The 15,557-nt window shown below is 67.5% G+C and overlaps 1 protein-coding gene across 1 annotated transcript in view; it reads right to left on the bottom strand.

The window, feature by feature from the left end:
• CACNA1A (calcium voltage-gated channel subunit alpha1 A) overlaps nucleotides 1-15,557 on the bottom strand; it is a 41,561-nt gene that overhangs the window by 16,886 nt on the left and 9,118 nt on the right. The window contains 34 exon segments of the mRNA XM_058419160.1: nucleotides 185-301; nucleotides 421-504; nucleotides 767-877; nucleotides 1,475-1,639; nucleotides 1,745-1,946; nucleotides 2,038-2,178; nucleotides 2,262-2,422; nucleotides 2,526-2,625; nucleotides 3,464-3,570; nucleotides 3,667-3,730; nucleotides 4,284-4,409; nucleotides 5,421-5,536; nucleotides 5,538-5,566; nucleotides 5,656-5,777; nucleotides 5,819-6,007; nucleotides 7,509-7,656; nucleotides 7,659-7,734; nucleotides 7,736-8,142; nucleotides 8,145-8,260; nucleotides 9,476-9,582; nucleotides 9,682-9,749; nucleotides 9,852-9,969; nucleotides 10,062-10,114; nucleotides 10,117-10,133; nucleotides 10,347-10,478; nucleotides 10,569-10,671; nucleotides 11,436-11,558; nucleotides 12,471-12,680; nucleotides 13,498-13,515; nucleotides 13,518-13,586; nucleotides 13,701-13,757; nucleotides 14,616-14,731; nucleotides 15,388-15,424; nucleotides 15,427-15,490. Of these exon segments, the coding sequence (XP_058275143.1) occupies nucleotides 185-301; nucleotides 421-504; nucleotides 767-877; nucleotides 1,475-1,639; nucleotides 1,745-1,946; nucleotides 2,038-2,178; nucleotides 2,262-2,422; nucleotides 2,526-2,625; nucleotides 3,464-3,570; nucleotides 3,667-3,730; nucleotides 4,284-4,409; nucleotides 5,421-5,536; nucleotides 5,538-5,566; nucleotides 5,656-5,777; nucleotides 5,819-6,007; nucleotides 7,509-7,656; nucleotides 7,659-7,734; nucleotides 7,736-8,142; nucleotides 8,145-8,260; nucleotides 9,476-9,582; nucleotides 9,682-9,749; nucleotides 9,852-9,969; nucleotides 10,062-10,114; nucleotides 10,117-10,133; nucleotides 10,347-10,478; nucleotides 10,569-10,671; nucleotides 11,436-11,558; nucleotides 12,471-12,680; nucleotides 13,498-13,515; nucleotides 13,518-13,586; nucleotides 13,701-13,757; nucleotides 14,616-14,731; nucleotides 15,388-15,424; nucleotides 15,427-15,490 (3,873 nt within the window).

Genomic DNA, 15,557 nt, shown 5'->3' with positions numbered 1-15,557 from the left:
GGGCACAGGGTGGGTTTTGGGGGGCACTGGGTGTGTTTTTGGGGGGCACTGGGTGTGTTTTTTGGGACACTGGGTGTGTTTTTTTGGGAGGGCACTGGGTGGGTTTTTGGGGGCACAGGGTGCGTTTTTGGGGCACTGGGTGTGTTTTTTGGGGGGCACTGGCTGGGTTTTTTTTCGGGGGCACCTTGAAGGACTGCACGAAGGTCCAGAGCAGGATGCGGATGGTGTAGCCCTGGCGCAGCAGCTTGATGAGCCGGGCGGCGCGGAAGAGCCGCAGGAAGCTCAGGTTGATGAAGTTGTTCTGGGGAAAAGCGGAGGGGGGGACACACCAAAAAACAAAAAAAGGGGGTGAGGGGCGAGGAGGGGGGCGAGAGAGACCCCCCAAAAAAGGGAGGGGAGGGGGCGGCGGCGCCCACCTACCCCGAACTCCGTCACCAGGATGTCCGTGATGCTGCCCAGCACCGTCACGAAGTCGAAGACGTTCCAGGCGTCGCGGAAATAATTCTGGGGAAGGCCGGAAGGGATGAGGGGGTCCCGGACCCCGGGGGACCCCCACCCCAAATCCACCCCCCCCCCTAAAATCCCTGTATCCGGGATTCCCGGTGACAGATCCGGGGTCCCCGGAAGGTTTTTGGGCTCCTCTGGGGTTCCCTGATGCCTTGGGACCCCTGCCCACCGTGTCCCCAGGGTGCCCTGGTGGCACAGGGGTCCCCCCCAAAATCCCGGGGTCACCCCCCAAAATCCCGGGGTCCCCCCTCCCCGGTACCAGGACGCCGAAGGCCATGATCTTGAGGAGACACTCGAGGGAGAAGAGGGAGGTGAAGACGTTGTTGAACATCTTGAGGACGTTCTCGTAGGTGTCGGAGGCGTCGTAGAACTGCGGGGACAGCGAGGGAGGGTGGGGACAAGGGGCGCATGGAGGGGTCCTGGGGGGTACGGGGACAGGTCCTGGGGGGGGACATTGGAGTCTCCTGGACCCCAGGAGTGGTTCTGTGGGGACAGAGATGGGGACGGGTCCTGTGGGGGGACAGGGACAGGTCCTGGGGGGCACAGTGGCATCTCCTGAACCCCAGGAGCAGTCCTGGGGGGCACGGGGACAGGTCCTGGGGGGCACAGTGGCACCTCCTGGACCCCAGGAGTGGTTCCATGGACACAGGGACAGGTCCTGGGGGCACGGGGACAGGTCCTGGGGGGCACAGTGGCACCTCCTGGACCCCAGGGGTGGTTCCATGGGCACAGGGACAGGTCCTGGGGGGCACAGTGGCACCTCCTGGACCCCAGGAGCGGTCCTGGGGGGACACAGTGACAGCTCCCAGGGGCACAGAAGCGCAGGACAAAGCCGAGATCCAGGAACTGACCCCCCCTGGGCGCAGATCAGGACAAACCCCAGGGACCAGGGACACTTCTGGACTTCGGGGGGGGGGTCTGACAACAACCCCCAGCCCCCCCCCGCCGCCCTCAGCGCCGTGCCCACCTTCATCATCAGCACGATGGTGTTGAGGGCGATCATGGCCATGATGGTGTACTCGAAGGGCGGCGACACCACGAACTGCCACATGCGGTACTGGAAGCTCTGGCGGTTCTGGGGCATGTGCCGGGTCAGCGGCTTGGCGCTGATGGCGAAGTCGATGCAGGCTCTCTGCGGCAGGGGCGGGGGGCACACGGGGCCGTCACCCACCCCGGAGCGGCTCCGCGCCCCCCGCCCCAGCCCCGCCGGCCCTTCGGGGGGGGGGGTGCCCCGCACCTCGTTCTTCTCCAGGCTGTACTCCTCCATCATCTTGTCGCCCTGCTCCTGGAAGGTGATGATGATCAAGGCCACGAAGATGTTGACGAAGAAGAAGGGGAAGACGACGAAGTAGACGACGTAGAAGATGGACATCTCCATGCGGTACCCGGGGCTCGGGCCCTGGTTCTCGTACGTGGCGTCCACAGAGTGCTTCAGGACCCTGCGGAGGGGGCGGGGGCGGGCTTGGGGGGGTCCCGCTGACCCCCCCCTCCCCGGACCCACCCCCGGATCCCCAAAACCCCTGCCCTTACTGCGGCCACCCCTCGCCGGTGGAGACGGTGAAGAGCGTGAGCAGCGCCCAGAGCACGTTGTCGTAGTGGAACTCGTACTTCTTCCACTCGCGCTTCTGCGCCTTCACCTCGTTGTCCTTCTCGTACACCAGGTACTCGCCCCTGCCCGGGGAGGGGCGGTGGGCTCGGGGGGCCGGGCCGGGCCGGGGCGGGGGGCTCGGGCCCCTCCCGGCCGCGCCCTTTACCTGCAGTCCTTCTCGAACTCCTTGGACTCGTCGGTGCAGTAGAAGAACTTGCCCTTGAAGAGCTGCACGGCCACCACGGCGAAGATGAACATGAAGAGCATGTAGACGATGAGGATGTTGAGGACGTTCTTCAGCGAGTTCACCACGCAGTCGAACACGGCCTGGGGAGGGGATGGGGTCGGCACCGCTGGCTGGGGACGCCCCCCCCTCCCCAAATTCGAATCCTCCCCCCCCTCCTCTCCCCGGTGGGCTGCGAGCTCCCACCTTGAGCTTGGGCAGCCTCTTGATGGTCTTGAGGGGCCGGAGCACGCGGAGGACGCGGAGGGACTTGATGGTGTTGATGTCCTTCCCTTTGCTGCTGCCGCTGCGGGCGAACGGGGAGGGGGCGTGGGACCCCTGGAGCGACCGGGACGCCCCCCGGAACCCCGGCAGGGTCAGGGGTGGTCCCACACCCTCCCCTCCCCTCCCCATCGCCTTTGCCTGAGGGAGGGTTTTTTGGGTTTTTTTTGGGGGGGGTGGTGTGGGAATTTGGGGAGGGGGGAGCGAGGCACGACCACCAGCACGAGGAGAGAGGACGAGGACGGAGACGAAGGCAGAAGGATTTACCGTGAGCTGCTCCTGCGGCGCGGGCGGAGGAAGCGGAGAGACAAAGCACGGTCAGAGCCCCCCCCCCCCCAACCTCCCCAAACCCCCGGCACCTCCGGGACCCCCACCCCCGGGAGAACGGGGACCCCCGGGGGGGGCAGCCCCACCTCCTGGGAGGTGCTCGGGGGTCTCTGCCCCCCCCCGTTCCTCGGGGGTCTCTCGGCTCGGTTACTCGGGGGATGCTCGGCCTTTACTCGCAGGACGCTGAGGCTTTGGTTTTACGGCTGCTGAGACGCTCAGGGGGGGGGTCTCAGCCTTTATTTGGGGAGGGGTCTCTCGGGGCTCGGGGTTGGGGGGGGGCTCTGGGCCCTTCCTAGGGGCTCTCTCACCCCTTTCCTAGTGGGTTCCTCCTCCATCCCTGCGACACCGACACGGGGACGGTGACAGGACGAGACAGACGCAGCGACAAAGCGGCCGAGGACGGACGGATGGACGGACGGACAACAGAGAGCGCGGGGGGACGGAGACCCCCCCCCCCCCCCCCCAATTCCCTCCCTCCCGGGGGTGGGGGGCTTCCGGCAGCGGCCTCCCCCTCCCCTCCGAGCCGGGGCACTCACGTGAAGGCGAAAGCCACCAGCGCCCCGCTGACCACGATGAAATCCAGAATGTTCCACAGGTCCCGGAAATAGGCACCTTGGTGAAGCACCAGCCCCAGATCCACCATCTGCGGGGGGGGGAACGGGGAGGGGGGCGGTCAGGGGGGGGTCTCGAGGTGCGTGGGGGTCATCCCCTGACCCCCCCCCGCCCTGCAGACCCTCACCTTGATCACCATCTCGAAGGTGAAGACCCCCGTGAAGACGTAATCGAAGTAGCGCAGCACCTGGAGGGGGGGGGGTGGGTGGGCAAGGCTGGGACGGCACCCCAAGATCCCTGGGACCCCCAGGGAGCCCCCCCGGACCACCCAGAGCCCCCCCCCGGACCCCCTAGAGCTTCCTCAGGACCCCCCCCGAACCCGCCCAGGATCCCCCAGTGTCCCTCGGCACCACAGAGACCCCCCCAGAGCCCCCCAGGACCCCCCAGAGCCCCCCCAGCACCACAGAGACCCCCCCAGAGCCCCCCAGGACCCCCCAGAGCCCCCCAGGACCCCCCAGAGCCCCCCCAGCACCACAGAGACCCCCCCAGAGCCTCCCAGGACCCCCCAGAGCCCCCCTCAGACCCCTCAGAGCCCCCCCAGCACCACAGAGACCCCCCCAGAGCCCCCCCAGAGCCCCCCAGGTTTCCCACTCCCCCTCCCCAGCGCCCACACTCGTTCTCTCAGAGCCTTCGCTTCGAGAGTCATTTTTGGGGGGGGGTCACCGATGGGCCCGGGGAGGGGGGGTCCCGGGTGGCGCAGGAAGGGGGGGTGCAGGCGAGGGAGGGGTGGGGGTCTCACGTTGTTTGCGGGGGGCGTTGGGCTGCACGGGGTCCTCGGCCGCCAGCGCGATGCTGCTCATGGCGATGACCATGAGGATGCACATCTCGAAGTACCGCAGGTTGACGATGTAATGGCACAGGCGCCGGAACCTGCGGGGGCGGGGGGGTGTGGTGAGGGGGAGCCCCCCCGGGGACCCCCCCGGAATCCCCCTGAACCACCCCTGGGACCCCCCGGAATCCCCCTGAACCCCCCCTGGGACCCCCCGGAACCCCTGGAACTTCCTGGAACCCCTGGAACCCCTCCCGGAATCCCCCTGAACCCCCGGAACCACCCCCAGGAACTCCCTGAACCCCCCAGGACCCCCTGGAACCCCCCTAAACTCCCTGGAACCCCCCGGGACCCCCTGGAACCCCCCGGGACCCCCCGGGACCCCCAGAACCCCCCCCGAACCACCCCCAGGACCTCCCTGAACCCCCTAGAACCTCCCCGGGACCCCCTGGAACCCCCCTGAAGCTCCCTGAACCCCCCCGGGACCACCCCTGGAACCCCCCTGAACCCCCCGGGACCACCCCAGGAACCCCCCTGAACCCCCTGGAACCACCCCCCGGGATCCTCGGGACCCCCTGGAACACCCTGGGGACTCCTCCCTGGAACCCACCAGGACACCCCGGGACCCCCTGAACCCCCTGGAACCCCCCTGAACCCCCCTGGAACCCCCCGGAACCCCCTGGGACCCACCAGGGACCCCCCTGAACCCCCGGGACACCCCTGGGACCCCCCAGAACGCCCAGAACCTCCTGGAATCCCCTGGAAACCTGCCTGGAAGCCCCCTGAACCCCTCGGGACCCCCCGGAACCCCCTGAAACCCCCCCCCGGGACTCCCTGGAACCCACCAGGACACCCCGGGACCCCCCGGAACCCCCTGGAAACCCCCCTGAACCCCCCCTGGAACCCCCCTGAACCCCCCCGGAATCCCCCTGAATCCCCCAGGACCCCCCCCCAGGAACCCTCTGAACCCCCCGGGACCCCCTGGAACCCACCAGGGACCCCCCTGAACCCCCCGGGACCCCCCCGGGACACCCCTGAACCCCCCCGGGACGCCCCTGAACCCCCCCCAGGACCCCCCCGGGACCCCCGCCCGTGCCCCCCGCCGCGCTCACGGGTTGGTGGTGGACAGGATGAACATGGAGCTGTAGGGCACCATGGGCTTGGGGCCGTTCTCGTCCTCCTGCCCGTCGCCTTCCTCCTCCTTCTTCTCCTCCTCCTCCTTGCGGGGGCAGCGGCTCGGGGTTGGCGTTCCTGTTCACTGAGGGGTGGGACAGCGCCGTCAGGGACCCCCACCCCAAAAAATCCCCCAGACCACCCTCACCCCCCCAAACGCCCCCGGAGCCCCACCTTGGACCAGGGCGTTGCTGGGGGGCGCCGGGAAGGGCGGTGGGATGTCCACGGCCGTGTGCTCCGGTTTGCCCCCTCCCTTGGAGGGGTTGTTGGGGGGCTTGGCCACCACCCGGGCCGCCCTCGGGGGCGCGGGGTCGGTGGTGGGGGGCAGCGCCGGCGCTGGGGGCCGGAGGAGGGGCAGTGGTTGCCCAGGGCCGGGGGCGCGGGGGGCTCGGCCGTGGCCAGCTTGTTGTTCTTCACGTTGTCCATGTCCTCGGGCACGGGCGGCTCCCGGCGGCCGGGCTCCTGCTGGATGGGGCGGGTGGTGGAGAGCGTGGGGCCCGACGGCGCCGGGGGCGGCTGCGGCTCCCTGCGGTGGTGGGGCTGGGCTCAGAGAGGAACCCCCGGAGCCCCAAAAAGCGCTCCGGGGAGCCGGGAGAGCCCAGAGAGGCTGGGTTCTCTCTTGGGAGCCGGAGCGGCCGCTGCTCGGAGGGTCCCGCCTGATCCGGGGTGGGGGGCGGCAGTGCCGGGGGGTCCCAGCAGCTCCGGGAGGGTCCCACCATCTCCAGGAAGATCCCACCATCCCCAGGAGGATCCCACCACCTCCAGGAAGATCCCACCATCTCCAGGAGGATCCCACCATCCCCTGGAGTGTCCCACCATCCCCAGGAGTGTCCCACTACCTCCAGGAGTGTCCCACCACCTCCAGGAGGATCCCACCATCCCCAAGTGGATCCCACCATCCCCAAGAGGATCCCACCATCTCCAGGAGTGTCCCACCAGCTCCAGGAGGATTCCCCCACCTCCAGGAGGATCCCACCATCCCCAGGAGGATCCCACCATCTCCAGGAGGCTCCCACCACCTCCAGGAGGATCCCAGTATATCCAGGAGGATCCCACCATCTCCAGGAGTGTCCCACCATCTCCAGGAGGATCCCACCACCTCCAGGAGGCTCCCACCATCTCCAGGAGGATCCCACCATCCCCAGGAGGATCCCAGTATATCCAGGAGGATCCCACCATCCCCAGGAGGATCCCACCATCTCCAGGAGGCTCCCACCACCTCCAGGAGGATCCCAGTATATCCAGGAGGATCCCACCATCTCCAGGAGTGTCCCACCATCTCCAGGAGGATCCCACCACCTCCAGGAGGCTCCCACCATCTCCAGGAGGATCCCACCATCCCCAGGAGGATCCCAGTATATCCAGGAGGATCCCACCATCCCCAGGAGGCTCCCACCATGCCCAGGAGGATCCCACCACCTCCAGGAGGATCCCACCATCTCCAGGAGGATCCCACCATCTCCAGGAGGATCCCACCATCCCCAGGAGGCTCCTATCACCTCCAGGAGGATCCCACCATCCCCAGGAGGATCCCACCATCTCCAGGAGGATCCCACCATCTCCAGGAGGATCCCAGTATCTCCAGGAGGATCCCACCATCCCCAGGAGGCTCCTATCACCTCCAGGAGGATCCCACCATCCCCAGGAGGATCCCACCAGCTCCAGGAGGCTCCCACCATCTCCAGGAGGATCCCAGTATATCCAGGAGGATCCCACCACCTCCAGGAGGCTCCCACCATCTCCAGGAGGCTCCCACCATCCCCAGGAGGATCCCAGTATATCCAGGAGGATCCACCACCTCCAGGAGGCTCCCACCATCTCCAGGAGGGTCCCACCATCCCCAGGAGGCTCCCACCATGCCCAGGAGGATCCCACCACCTCCAGGAGGATCCCACCATCTCCAGGAGGATCCCACCATCCCCAGGAGGCTCCCACCATCTCCAGGAGGATCCCACCATCCCCAGGAGGCTCCTATCACCTCCAGGAGGATCCCACCATCCCCAGGAGGATCCCTCCCGCGCCCTCACCTCCTCCGCCGGTGCCGCCGCTCCTTGTCCTCCCTCCTGCCCTCTCCGTCGTAGCCGGGCGGGGCTCCGTGCCGGTGCCTCCTCCGCCGCTCGCCGTCCCCGTGCTGCTGCTGCTGCTCCCCGTCTCCCTCTGCCCTCGGCGGCCTCCCCCGTCCCGGTGCCGCGGCCGCCGCTCGGGCCTGGCTCCCTCCTCTCCCTCCTCCGTCCCCCTCCGGTGCCCGCGGTTGCCTCCGGTGCTCGCGTTCGGGCGGGGAACCCGGCGCGGCGTCGCGGCTGCGGTGCCGCCCCTTGGGCCGCTCTCCCTCGCCGTAGCCGCGCTCCTGGCTGGGCTCCCGCTCCGGTTCGCGGCTGCCGCTGCGGGGCCGGCGGCTCCCGGGGGGCGCCGAGGGTTCCCCGGGCCGGGGGCCGCCGCCGCCGCCGCGCTCGGGGTAACGCTGCTGCTGCTGCTGCTGCCGCCGCAGCTCCTCGGCCCGCAGCGGCCCGAAGCGGGGCTCGGGCTGGGGCGGATCGCCGGGACGGGTTTTGTTGGTGTTGTTGTTGCGGTTCTCCTGCGGGTCCACCACCAGGGGCCGGTCCAGGTGGGTCTTCATGTCCGGGCGCAGGTGGCGGGCGTAGGGCACCTTCCAGCGCTCCCGGGGTCCAGCTCGCTGTAGAGCGCCTCGCGGCTGGCCAGCAGGTTCTGCTTCCGCAGCTCGCTGGTGCGCTGCTCCCACACCGACTTGGAGGATTTCTGGTTCTTCTGCTGCTCCTTCCTGCGGGACACGAGCGGGGAGGAGGGAGTGGGGAGGGTCGGGAGGGGTCGGGGTCAGGGAGGGATCGGGATGGGGACGGGGCGGAGGAGAGGGCGGGGATGGGATGGAGCCGGGATGGAGCCCGGATGGAGCTGGGATTGGAGCAGGGATTGGAGCTGGATTGGAGCTGGGATGGAGCTGAGGAAGGAGCCGGGATGGAGCCGGGATGGAGCTGGGATGGAGCCGGGATGGAGCCGGGATGGAGCCGGGATGGAGCCGGGATGGAGCAGGGAATGGTGCAGGGAATGGTGCAGGGATGGAGCCGGGATGGAGCTGAGATGGAGCCGGGATGGAGCAGGGAATGGAGCTGGGATGGAGCAGGGATGGAGCCGGGATGGAGCCGGGATGGAGCAGGGATGGAGCTGGGATGGAACCCGGATGGAGCCCGGATGGAGCCCGGATGGAGCTGAGGAACGAGACAGGATGGAGCCGGGATTAGAGCAGGGATGGATCTGAGGAAGGAGCCGGGGTGGAGCCGGGATTGGAGCCAGGGTGGATCCAGGGATGGAGCCGGGATGGAGTTGAGGAAGGAGACGGGATGGAGCTGGGATTGGAGCAGGGATGGAGCCCGGATGGAGTTGAGGAACGAGACAGGATGGAGCCAGGGATGGAGCTGGGATGGATCCAGGGATGGAGCCGGGATGGAGCCGGGATGGAGCAGGGAATGGAGCTGGGATGGAGCCGGGATTGGAGCAGGGATGGAGCCAAGATGGAGCCCGGATGAAGCCGGGATGGAGACGGGATGGAGACGGGATGGAGCCCGGATGGAGCTGAGGAACGAGACAGGATGGAGCCGGGATAGAGCTGGGATGGAGCCGGGATTGGAGCAGGGATGGAGCCAGGGATAAGAGCCGGGATGGATCCAGGGATGGAGCTGGGATGGATCCAGGGATGGAGCTGAGATGGAGCCAGGATGGAGCCACGGTGGATCCAGGGATGGAGCCGGGATGGAGCCGGGATGGATCCAGGGATGGAGCTGGGATGGAGCCAAGATGGAGCCGGGATGGAGCTGAGGAAGGAGCCGGGATGGAGCCGGGATGGAGCCGGGATGGAGCCGGGATGGAGCAGGGATGGTCAGGGATCTAGCAGGGATGGACCCTAGGACGGAGCCAGGGCAGACCCGGGGACGGACCCGAGGACGGGTCCTGGCGCCGCCGGCGGGCTCCGGACACTCACATGGTGACGGACATGTTGGCTGCGGACAGCGGGCTGACCTCGGCCACCTCCTTCGCCTTCTGCAGCGCCAGCTTCTGGTTGGCGGCTTCCTCCTCCTCCTGCTCGTCCTGCGGAGCGCCGGCACCGCGTCCAGCCTGGCTCCCAGGGACCCCCAGGGACCCCAGACCCCCTCCCCGGACCCTCCAAAGCCCCCCCGGACCCCCGACCTTGGTGAGCTCCTGCGCGTTGGCCAGGTTGTCCACAGCGATGGCCAAGAAGACGTTCAGGAGGGTGTCTGGGAGTGGTGTCAAGGCAAAACCGGGGCCAGGGCAGCTCCTCCCCTCCCGAGACCCCCTCCTTGAGACCCCCGGGACCCCCCCCGGGACCCCCAGAATACAGTTGCCAAAGAGGGTGAGGACGATGAAGTAGACGGAGAAAACCATCCCGCCCTTGACGCCGCCCTGAGATTTGATCCCGTCGTACATCACCGCGTTCCAGTCTTCTCCCGTCAGGATCTGGGGTGGGGGGGGGAACGAGGAGCCCTGGGGGCAGTGGGGAACCCTCCCCCGGGCCCCCTGGGGACCCCCGCCCCGGGAGTGGGGCCTACCTGAAACACCGTCATTATTGCTGCTGGGAAAGTGTCGAAATTGGTGGGAGGGTCCCGTCGTCAAAATTGAACCTGGGGGAGTTTCGGGAAGGGGGGGGGGCAGCGGTGGGAGCCCCACCAGCACCAGGTGCCGCCCCCCCCCCCCAAGCAGGGACCTGGGGGGGGCACGGAGACCCCCCCCCGCCCCCTGCCCCACTCTGGGAACCGGGGTGGGGTTGGGGGGGGAACATCCCGGGGGACCCCCGTTTCCCCCCCCCCCCGCCCCCCCCGACCCCGGTCACTCACTGTCCCCCGAAGAGCTGCATCCCCAAAAGGGCGAAGACGACGATGAAGAGGAAGAGGAGGAAGAGGAGGCTGATGATGGATTTCATGGAGTTCAGCAGGGACACCACCAGGTTCCGCAGGGAAGCCCAGTACCTGCGGGGAGAGCGCCGGGTGGTGGGGCGTGGGGGGCGTGGGGGGCGTGGGGGACACGGGGGGACACGGGGGGGGGGACGTGGGACTCACTTGGTGACTTTGAAGATGCGCAGTAACCTGAGAGCTCGCAGCACGCTGATCCCGAAGGATGTTCCCGGCTTCACAACAGCCCAGATCACCTCGAAGATGCTTCGATGATAACCTGGGAGAGGGGCGGGGGGGGTGGCATTGGATCCCACCCCACTGATCCCATCCACTGATCCCATCCACTGATCCCATCCACTGATCCCATCCCACCCCACTGATCCCATCCACTGACCCCATCCTGTCCCACTGATCCCATCCCACCCCACTGATCCCATCCACTGACCCCATCCTGTCCCACTGATCCCATCCCACCCCACTGATCCCATCCCGCCCCACTGATCCCATCCACTGATCCCATCCCGCCCCAATGATCCCATCCACTGATCCCATCCCGCCCCACTGATCCCATCTACTGATCCCATCCCATCCCACTGATCCCACCCCACTGATCCCATCCCACCCCACTGATCCCATCCCACCCCACTGATCCCATCCCACCGATCCCATCCCACTGATCCCATCCACTGATCCCATCCCGCCCCACTGATCCCATCCCGTCCCACTGTTCCCATCCCACTGATCCCATCCCACCCCACTGATCCCATCCCATTGATCCATTATCCCATTATCCCACCCCGTTATCCCATAATCCCAACCCCACTATCCCATCCCATTGACCCCACTGATCCCGTTATCCCACCCCATTATCCATTTTCCCACCCCATTTTTCCAGCCTGTTATCCCGTTTCTCCCATTATCCCATTATCCCATTTCCCATTTTCCCGTTTTCCCGTTTTCCCATCCCATTTTCCCATCCCATTTCCCATTTTCCCCTTTTCCCCTTTTCCCGTTTTCCCCTTTTTCCCGTCCCGGCGCTCACGGCACAGTCGAAGCAGTTGAAGGACGAGTGGAAGTAAGGCCGCGTCCCCAGCCCGTACATTTTTATAAACATTTCGGACATAAAGAGTCCCAAGAAAATGAATTCTGCATAGTCTGGGGAGAGAGGGGGGGGCCCAGCGGTGAGGGGGGGGCGATCCGGGGGTCCCGGGGCTCGCGTGGGGCTGGGAAATCCCGGGAGATTGGGGGGGGGGGGGTCCCAAAAGCTGAGGGGGTGTCCAGGAGCTGGAGGGGTCCAGGGGGCTCTGGGGGTCTTGGGGAGGCTCTGGAGGGTTCTGGGGGAGGTTTGGGGGGTCTCTGGGGGGCTCTGGAGGTGGTTTGGGGTCTCCAGGGGTCTCCAAAGGGCTCTAGGGGGAGGTTTAGGGAGGCTCGGGGGGGGGCTCTGGGTGAAGGTGTGGTGGTCTCTGGGGGTCTCCAGGGGAGGTTTGGGGGTCTCTAGGTGGCTCTGGGGGGAAGGTTTGGGGGTCTCTGGGGATCTCGGGGGGTGCTCCAAGGGAGGTTTGGGGGTCTCTAAAGGTCTCTAGGGGTCTCTGGGGGTCTCCAGGGGTGCTCTGGCGGGAGGTTCAGGGGTCTCTGGGTGTCTCTGGGTGTCTCTGAGGGTCTCTGGGGGTCTCCAGGGGTGCTCTGGTGGGAGGTTTGGGGGTCTCTGGGTGTCTCCAGGGGAGGTTTGAGGGTCTCTGGGTGTCTCTGGGGGTCTCTGGGTGTCTCTGGGTGTCTCTGGGGGTCTCCAGGGGTGCTCTGGCGGGAGGTTCGGGGGTCCCCGGGGGTCTCCAGGGGTGCTCTGGTGGGAGGTTCGGGGGTCTCTGGGTGTCTCTGGGTGTCTCTGGGGGTCTCTGGGGGTCTCCAGGGGTGCTCTGGCGGGAGGTTCGGGGGTCTCTGGGTGTCTCTGGGGTCTCTGGGTGTCTCTGGGTGTCTCTCTCTCTGGGTCTCTCTGGGTATCTCCAGGGGTGCTCTGGCGGGAGGTTCGGGGTCCCCGGGGGTCCCCGGGGGTCTGGGGCCGGCACTCACAGAGGAAGTCGGAAAGCCAATCTGGCTGGTCGTAGTGAACGATAGCAACACACAGGGTGTTGAGGGCTACCAGACTCAGCACGGTCCAGTAGAAGGCCTGAGTTTTCACCATCCGCCGGATGTGGAAGCGCATCCGCCGCTCCCGCTTGTGGAAGAAGGTGGCGTTCTCCAGCTTGGCACTTTTGAGGCTGGCACGGGCGAAGGGGGACCCTGCGGAGACCCCCCCCCCGCCGCCGGGGGCCTGGCGTGTCACCACGGGCTGTCCCCTGTGCCACCCACCCACGCCCCAAATCATCCCTGTGTCACCCACCCACGCCCCAAACCCACCCCTGTGTCACCACAGGCTGTCCCCTGTGCCACCCGTGTCACCTGCCACCCCCTAAACCCACCCCTGTGTCACCACGGGCTGTCCCCTGTGTCACCCACCCACGCCCCAAATCATCCCTGTGTCACCCACCCACGCCCCAAACCCATCCCTGTGTCACCCACCCACACCCCAAATCATCCCTGTGCCACCCACCAGGCCCCAAACCCACCCCTGTGTCACCCAGTGCTGTCCCTGTGTCACCCGTGTCACCTGCCACCCCCAAACCCATCCCTGTGTCACCACGGGCTGTCCCCTGTGCCACCCACCCACGCCCCAAATCATCCCTGTGTCACCCACCAGCCCCTAAACCCATCCCCGTGTCACCACGGGCTGTCCCTGTGTCACCCACCCATGCCCCAAACCCATCCCTGTGTCACCCAGCGCTGTCCCCATGTCACCTGTGTCACCTGCCACCCCCCAAACCCATCCCTGTGTCACCCAGTGCTGTCCCTGTGTCACCCGTGTCACCTGCCACCCCCTAAACCCATCCCTGTGTCACCCCAAATCATCCCCGTGTCACCCCAGGCTGTCCCTGTGTCACCCCAGGCCATCCCCAAACCACCCCCTGTTCCCCCCCCACCCCAAACCCCCCCTGGGACCCCCTCCCCACCCCAACCCCCCCTTGGGACCCCCCCCCCCCCCCGTGTCCCCGTCGCCCACCCATGGCGGCGATGTCCCCAGCTGCTCCTCGCCCTCCTCGGGGCTCAGCAGGTCCGTCTTGCTCCTCTTGCTGGTGGCCCTCCGGAGAGCTCCCGCAGGGGGGGGGCACAGGGGGGCGGCCGTCAGCGGGGGGGTCCCCGCTGCGCCCCGGGGGTCTGGGGTGGGGGGCTCGGGTGGGGGGCTCGGGGGTGTCCCGCACTTACCATCGAAAGGGCGCCGGGGCTCGGCCTCGGGCTCGTCCTCGGCCAGGATCACCTCTTCTGAGGGAAAGCGGGGGGCTCAGGGGGGCTCGGGGGGGTTTGGGGGGCTTGGGGGGGTTTGGGGGGGCTCAGAGAGGGGTTGGGAACCCCTCTGGGAGAGCTGGGGGGTGGGGGGCTGCGGGGTCTTTGGGGGGGTTAAAAGGGTTCGGAGAGGGCTGGGAGCGGGGTTGAGGGGGGCTTCAGGGATCGGGGGGCTTCAGGGATTTGGGGGGCTTCAGGGATTGGGGGGCTTCAGGGATTTGGGGGGCTTCAGGGATCGGGGGGCTTCAGGGATTTGGGGGCCTTCAGGGATCCAGGGGCTTCAGGGATTTGGGGGGCTTTAGGGGTCCTTGGAGGGTGGTTGGAGGTCCTGGAAGGGGTTGGGGAGGGGTGGGATGCGTTGGGAGGGGGTTCAGAGGGTTTGGGGGGACCCCAGGGGAAAATTTGGGAGGGTTTGGGGGACCCCAGGGGAAAGTTGGCAGGATTTGGGGGTCCCATAGGAAATTTGGGGAGGGTTTAGGGGTCCCATAGGAAATTTGGGAGGATTTGGGGGATCCCAGGGGAAGGCTGGCAGGATTTGGGGGTCCCATAGGAAATTTGGGGAGGTTTTGGGGGGTCCTATAGGAAATTGGGGAGGATTTGGGGGTCCCATAGGAAATTTGGGGAGGCATTCGGGGGGATCCCAGAAATCCCCTGAGCGCGCTGGAGGACACCTGGGGAGGTTTCGGGGGTTTTTGGAGGGGGATCCGGGGGGGGCCCAGGAGGATTCGGGGGCTCTCTTTGGGGAGGATCTGCTCCAAGTGGGAGGGGGATTTCGGGGAGGGGGATTTGGGGGGGGGGCGGATTTTATTTTATTTTGGGGGGGGTCGCGGCGCTCACCCGCCTTGGAGATCCACTCCATGTATCCGTTGAGCTCCCGCTCGATCTGCTGCTGCCGCCGCAGCTTGAGGAACGCCCGGCGGTTCTCCACCCGCTCCCGCTCTTTGGCAAACTCCCTGCGGAGCCCCCCGAGCTCAGCTCCGGCAGCGGGGACCCCCCGAGACCCCCAAGAGCCCCCCCAGAGCCCCCCGAGACCCCCAGAGCCCCCCGGACTACCCCAGAGCCCCCCCAGAGCTCCCCCCGAGACCCCCAGAGCCCCCCAGAGCCATCAGAGGGCCCCCCAGAGCCCCCCGAGACCCCCAGAGCCCCCAGAGCCCTCCCGAGCTCAGCCCCGGCAGCGGGGACCCCCCGAGACCCCCAGAGCCACCCCAGAGCCCCCCTGAGCCCCCCCGAGCCCCTCCAGAGCCCCCCCAGAAGCCACCCAAAGCCCCCCAGAGCCCCCCAGATCCCCCCAGAGCCCCCCCAAAGCCCCTCAAAGCCCCCCAAAGCCCCCCAGAGCCCCCCCAGATCCCCCCAGATCCCCCCAAAGCCCCCCAAAGCCCCCCAGAGGCCCCCCAGATCCCCCCAGAGCCCCCCCAAAGCCCCCCAAGGCCCCCCAGAGGCCCCCCAGATCCCCCCAGAGCCCCCCCAGATCCCCCCAGATCCCCCCAAAGCCCCCCAAAGCCCCCCAGAGCCCCCCCGAGCCCCCCCAGAGCCCCCCCAGATCCCCCAAAGCCCCCCAAAACCCCCCAAAGCCCCCCAGATCCCCCCCGAGCCCCCCCGAGCCCCTCACCCGGACAGGACCCCCAGCACGAGGTTGAGCATAAAAAGGAGCCGATGATGATGAGGGGGATGAAGTACAGCCAGTTCCAAGTGTTCCCTGAGGCGTCGTTGCTCTGCGGAGGGGAATTTCGGGGTGGGTTTTTTTTGGGGGGGGGGGTCCCAGGAGGGTCACGTGGGGGG

Source organism: Hirundo rustica, unplaced genomic scaffold (genome assembly GCF_015227805.2).
Source record: "Hirundo rustica isolate bHirRus1 unplaced genomic scaffold, bHirRus1.pri.v3 unplaced_BUSCO_368798at7742, whole genome shotgun sequence".
In the NCBI taxonomy this organism is placed as follows: Eukaryota; Metazoa; Chordata; class Aves; order Passeriformes; family Hirundinidae; genus Hirundo; species Hirundo rustica.
The sequence above is the reverse complement of the archived record's forward strand: the minus strand, read 5'-3'. Positions and strand labels throughout refer to the sequence as shown.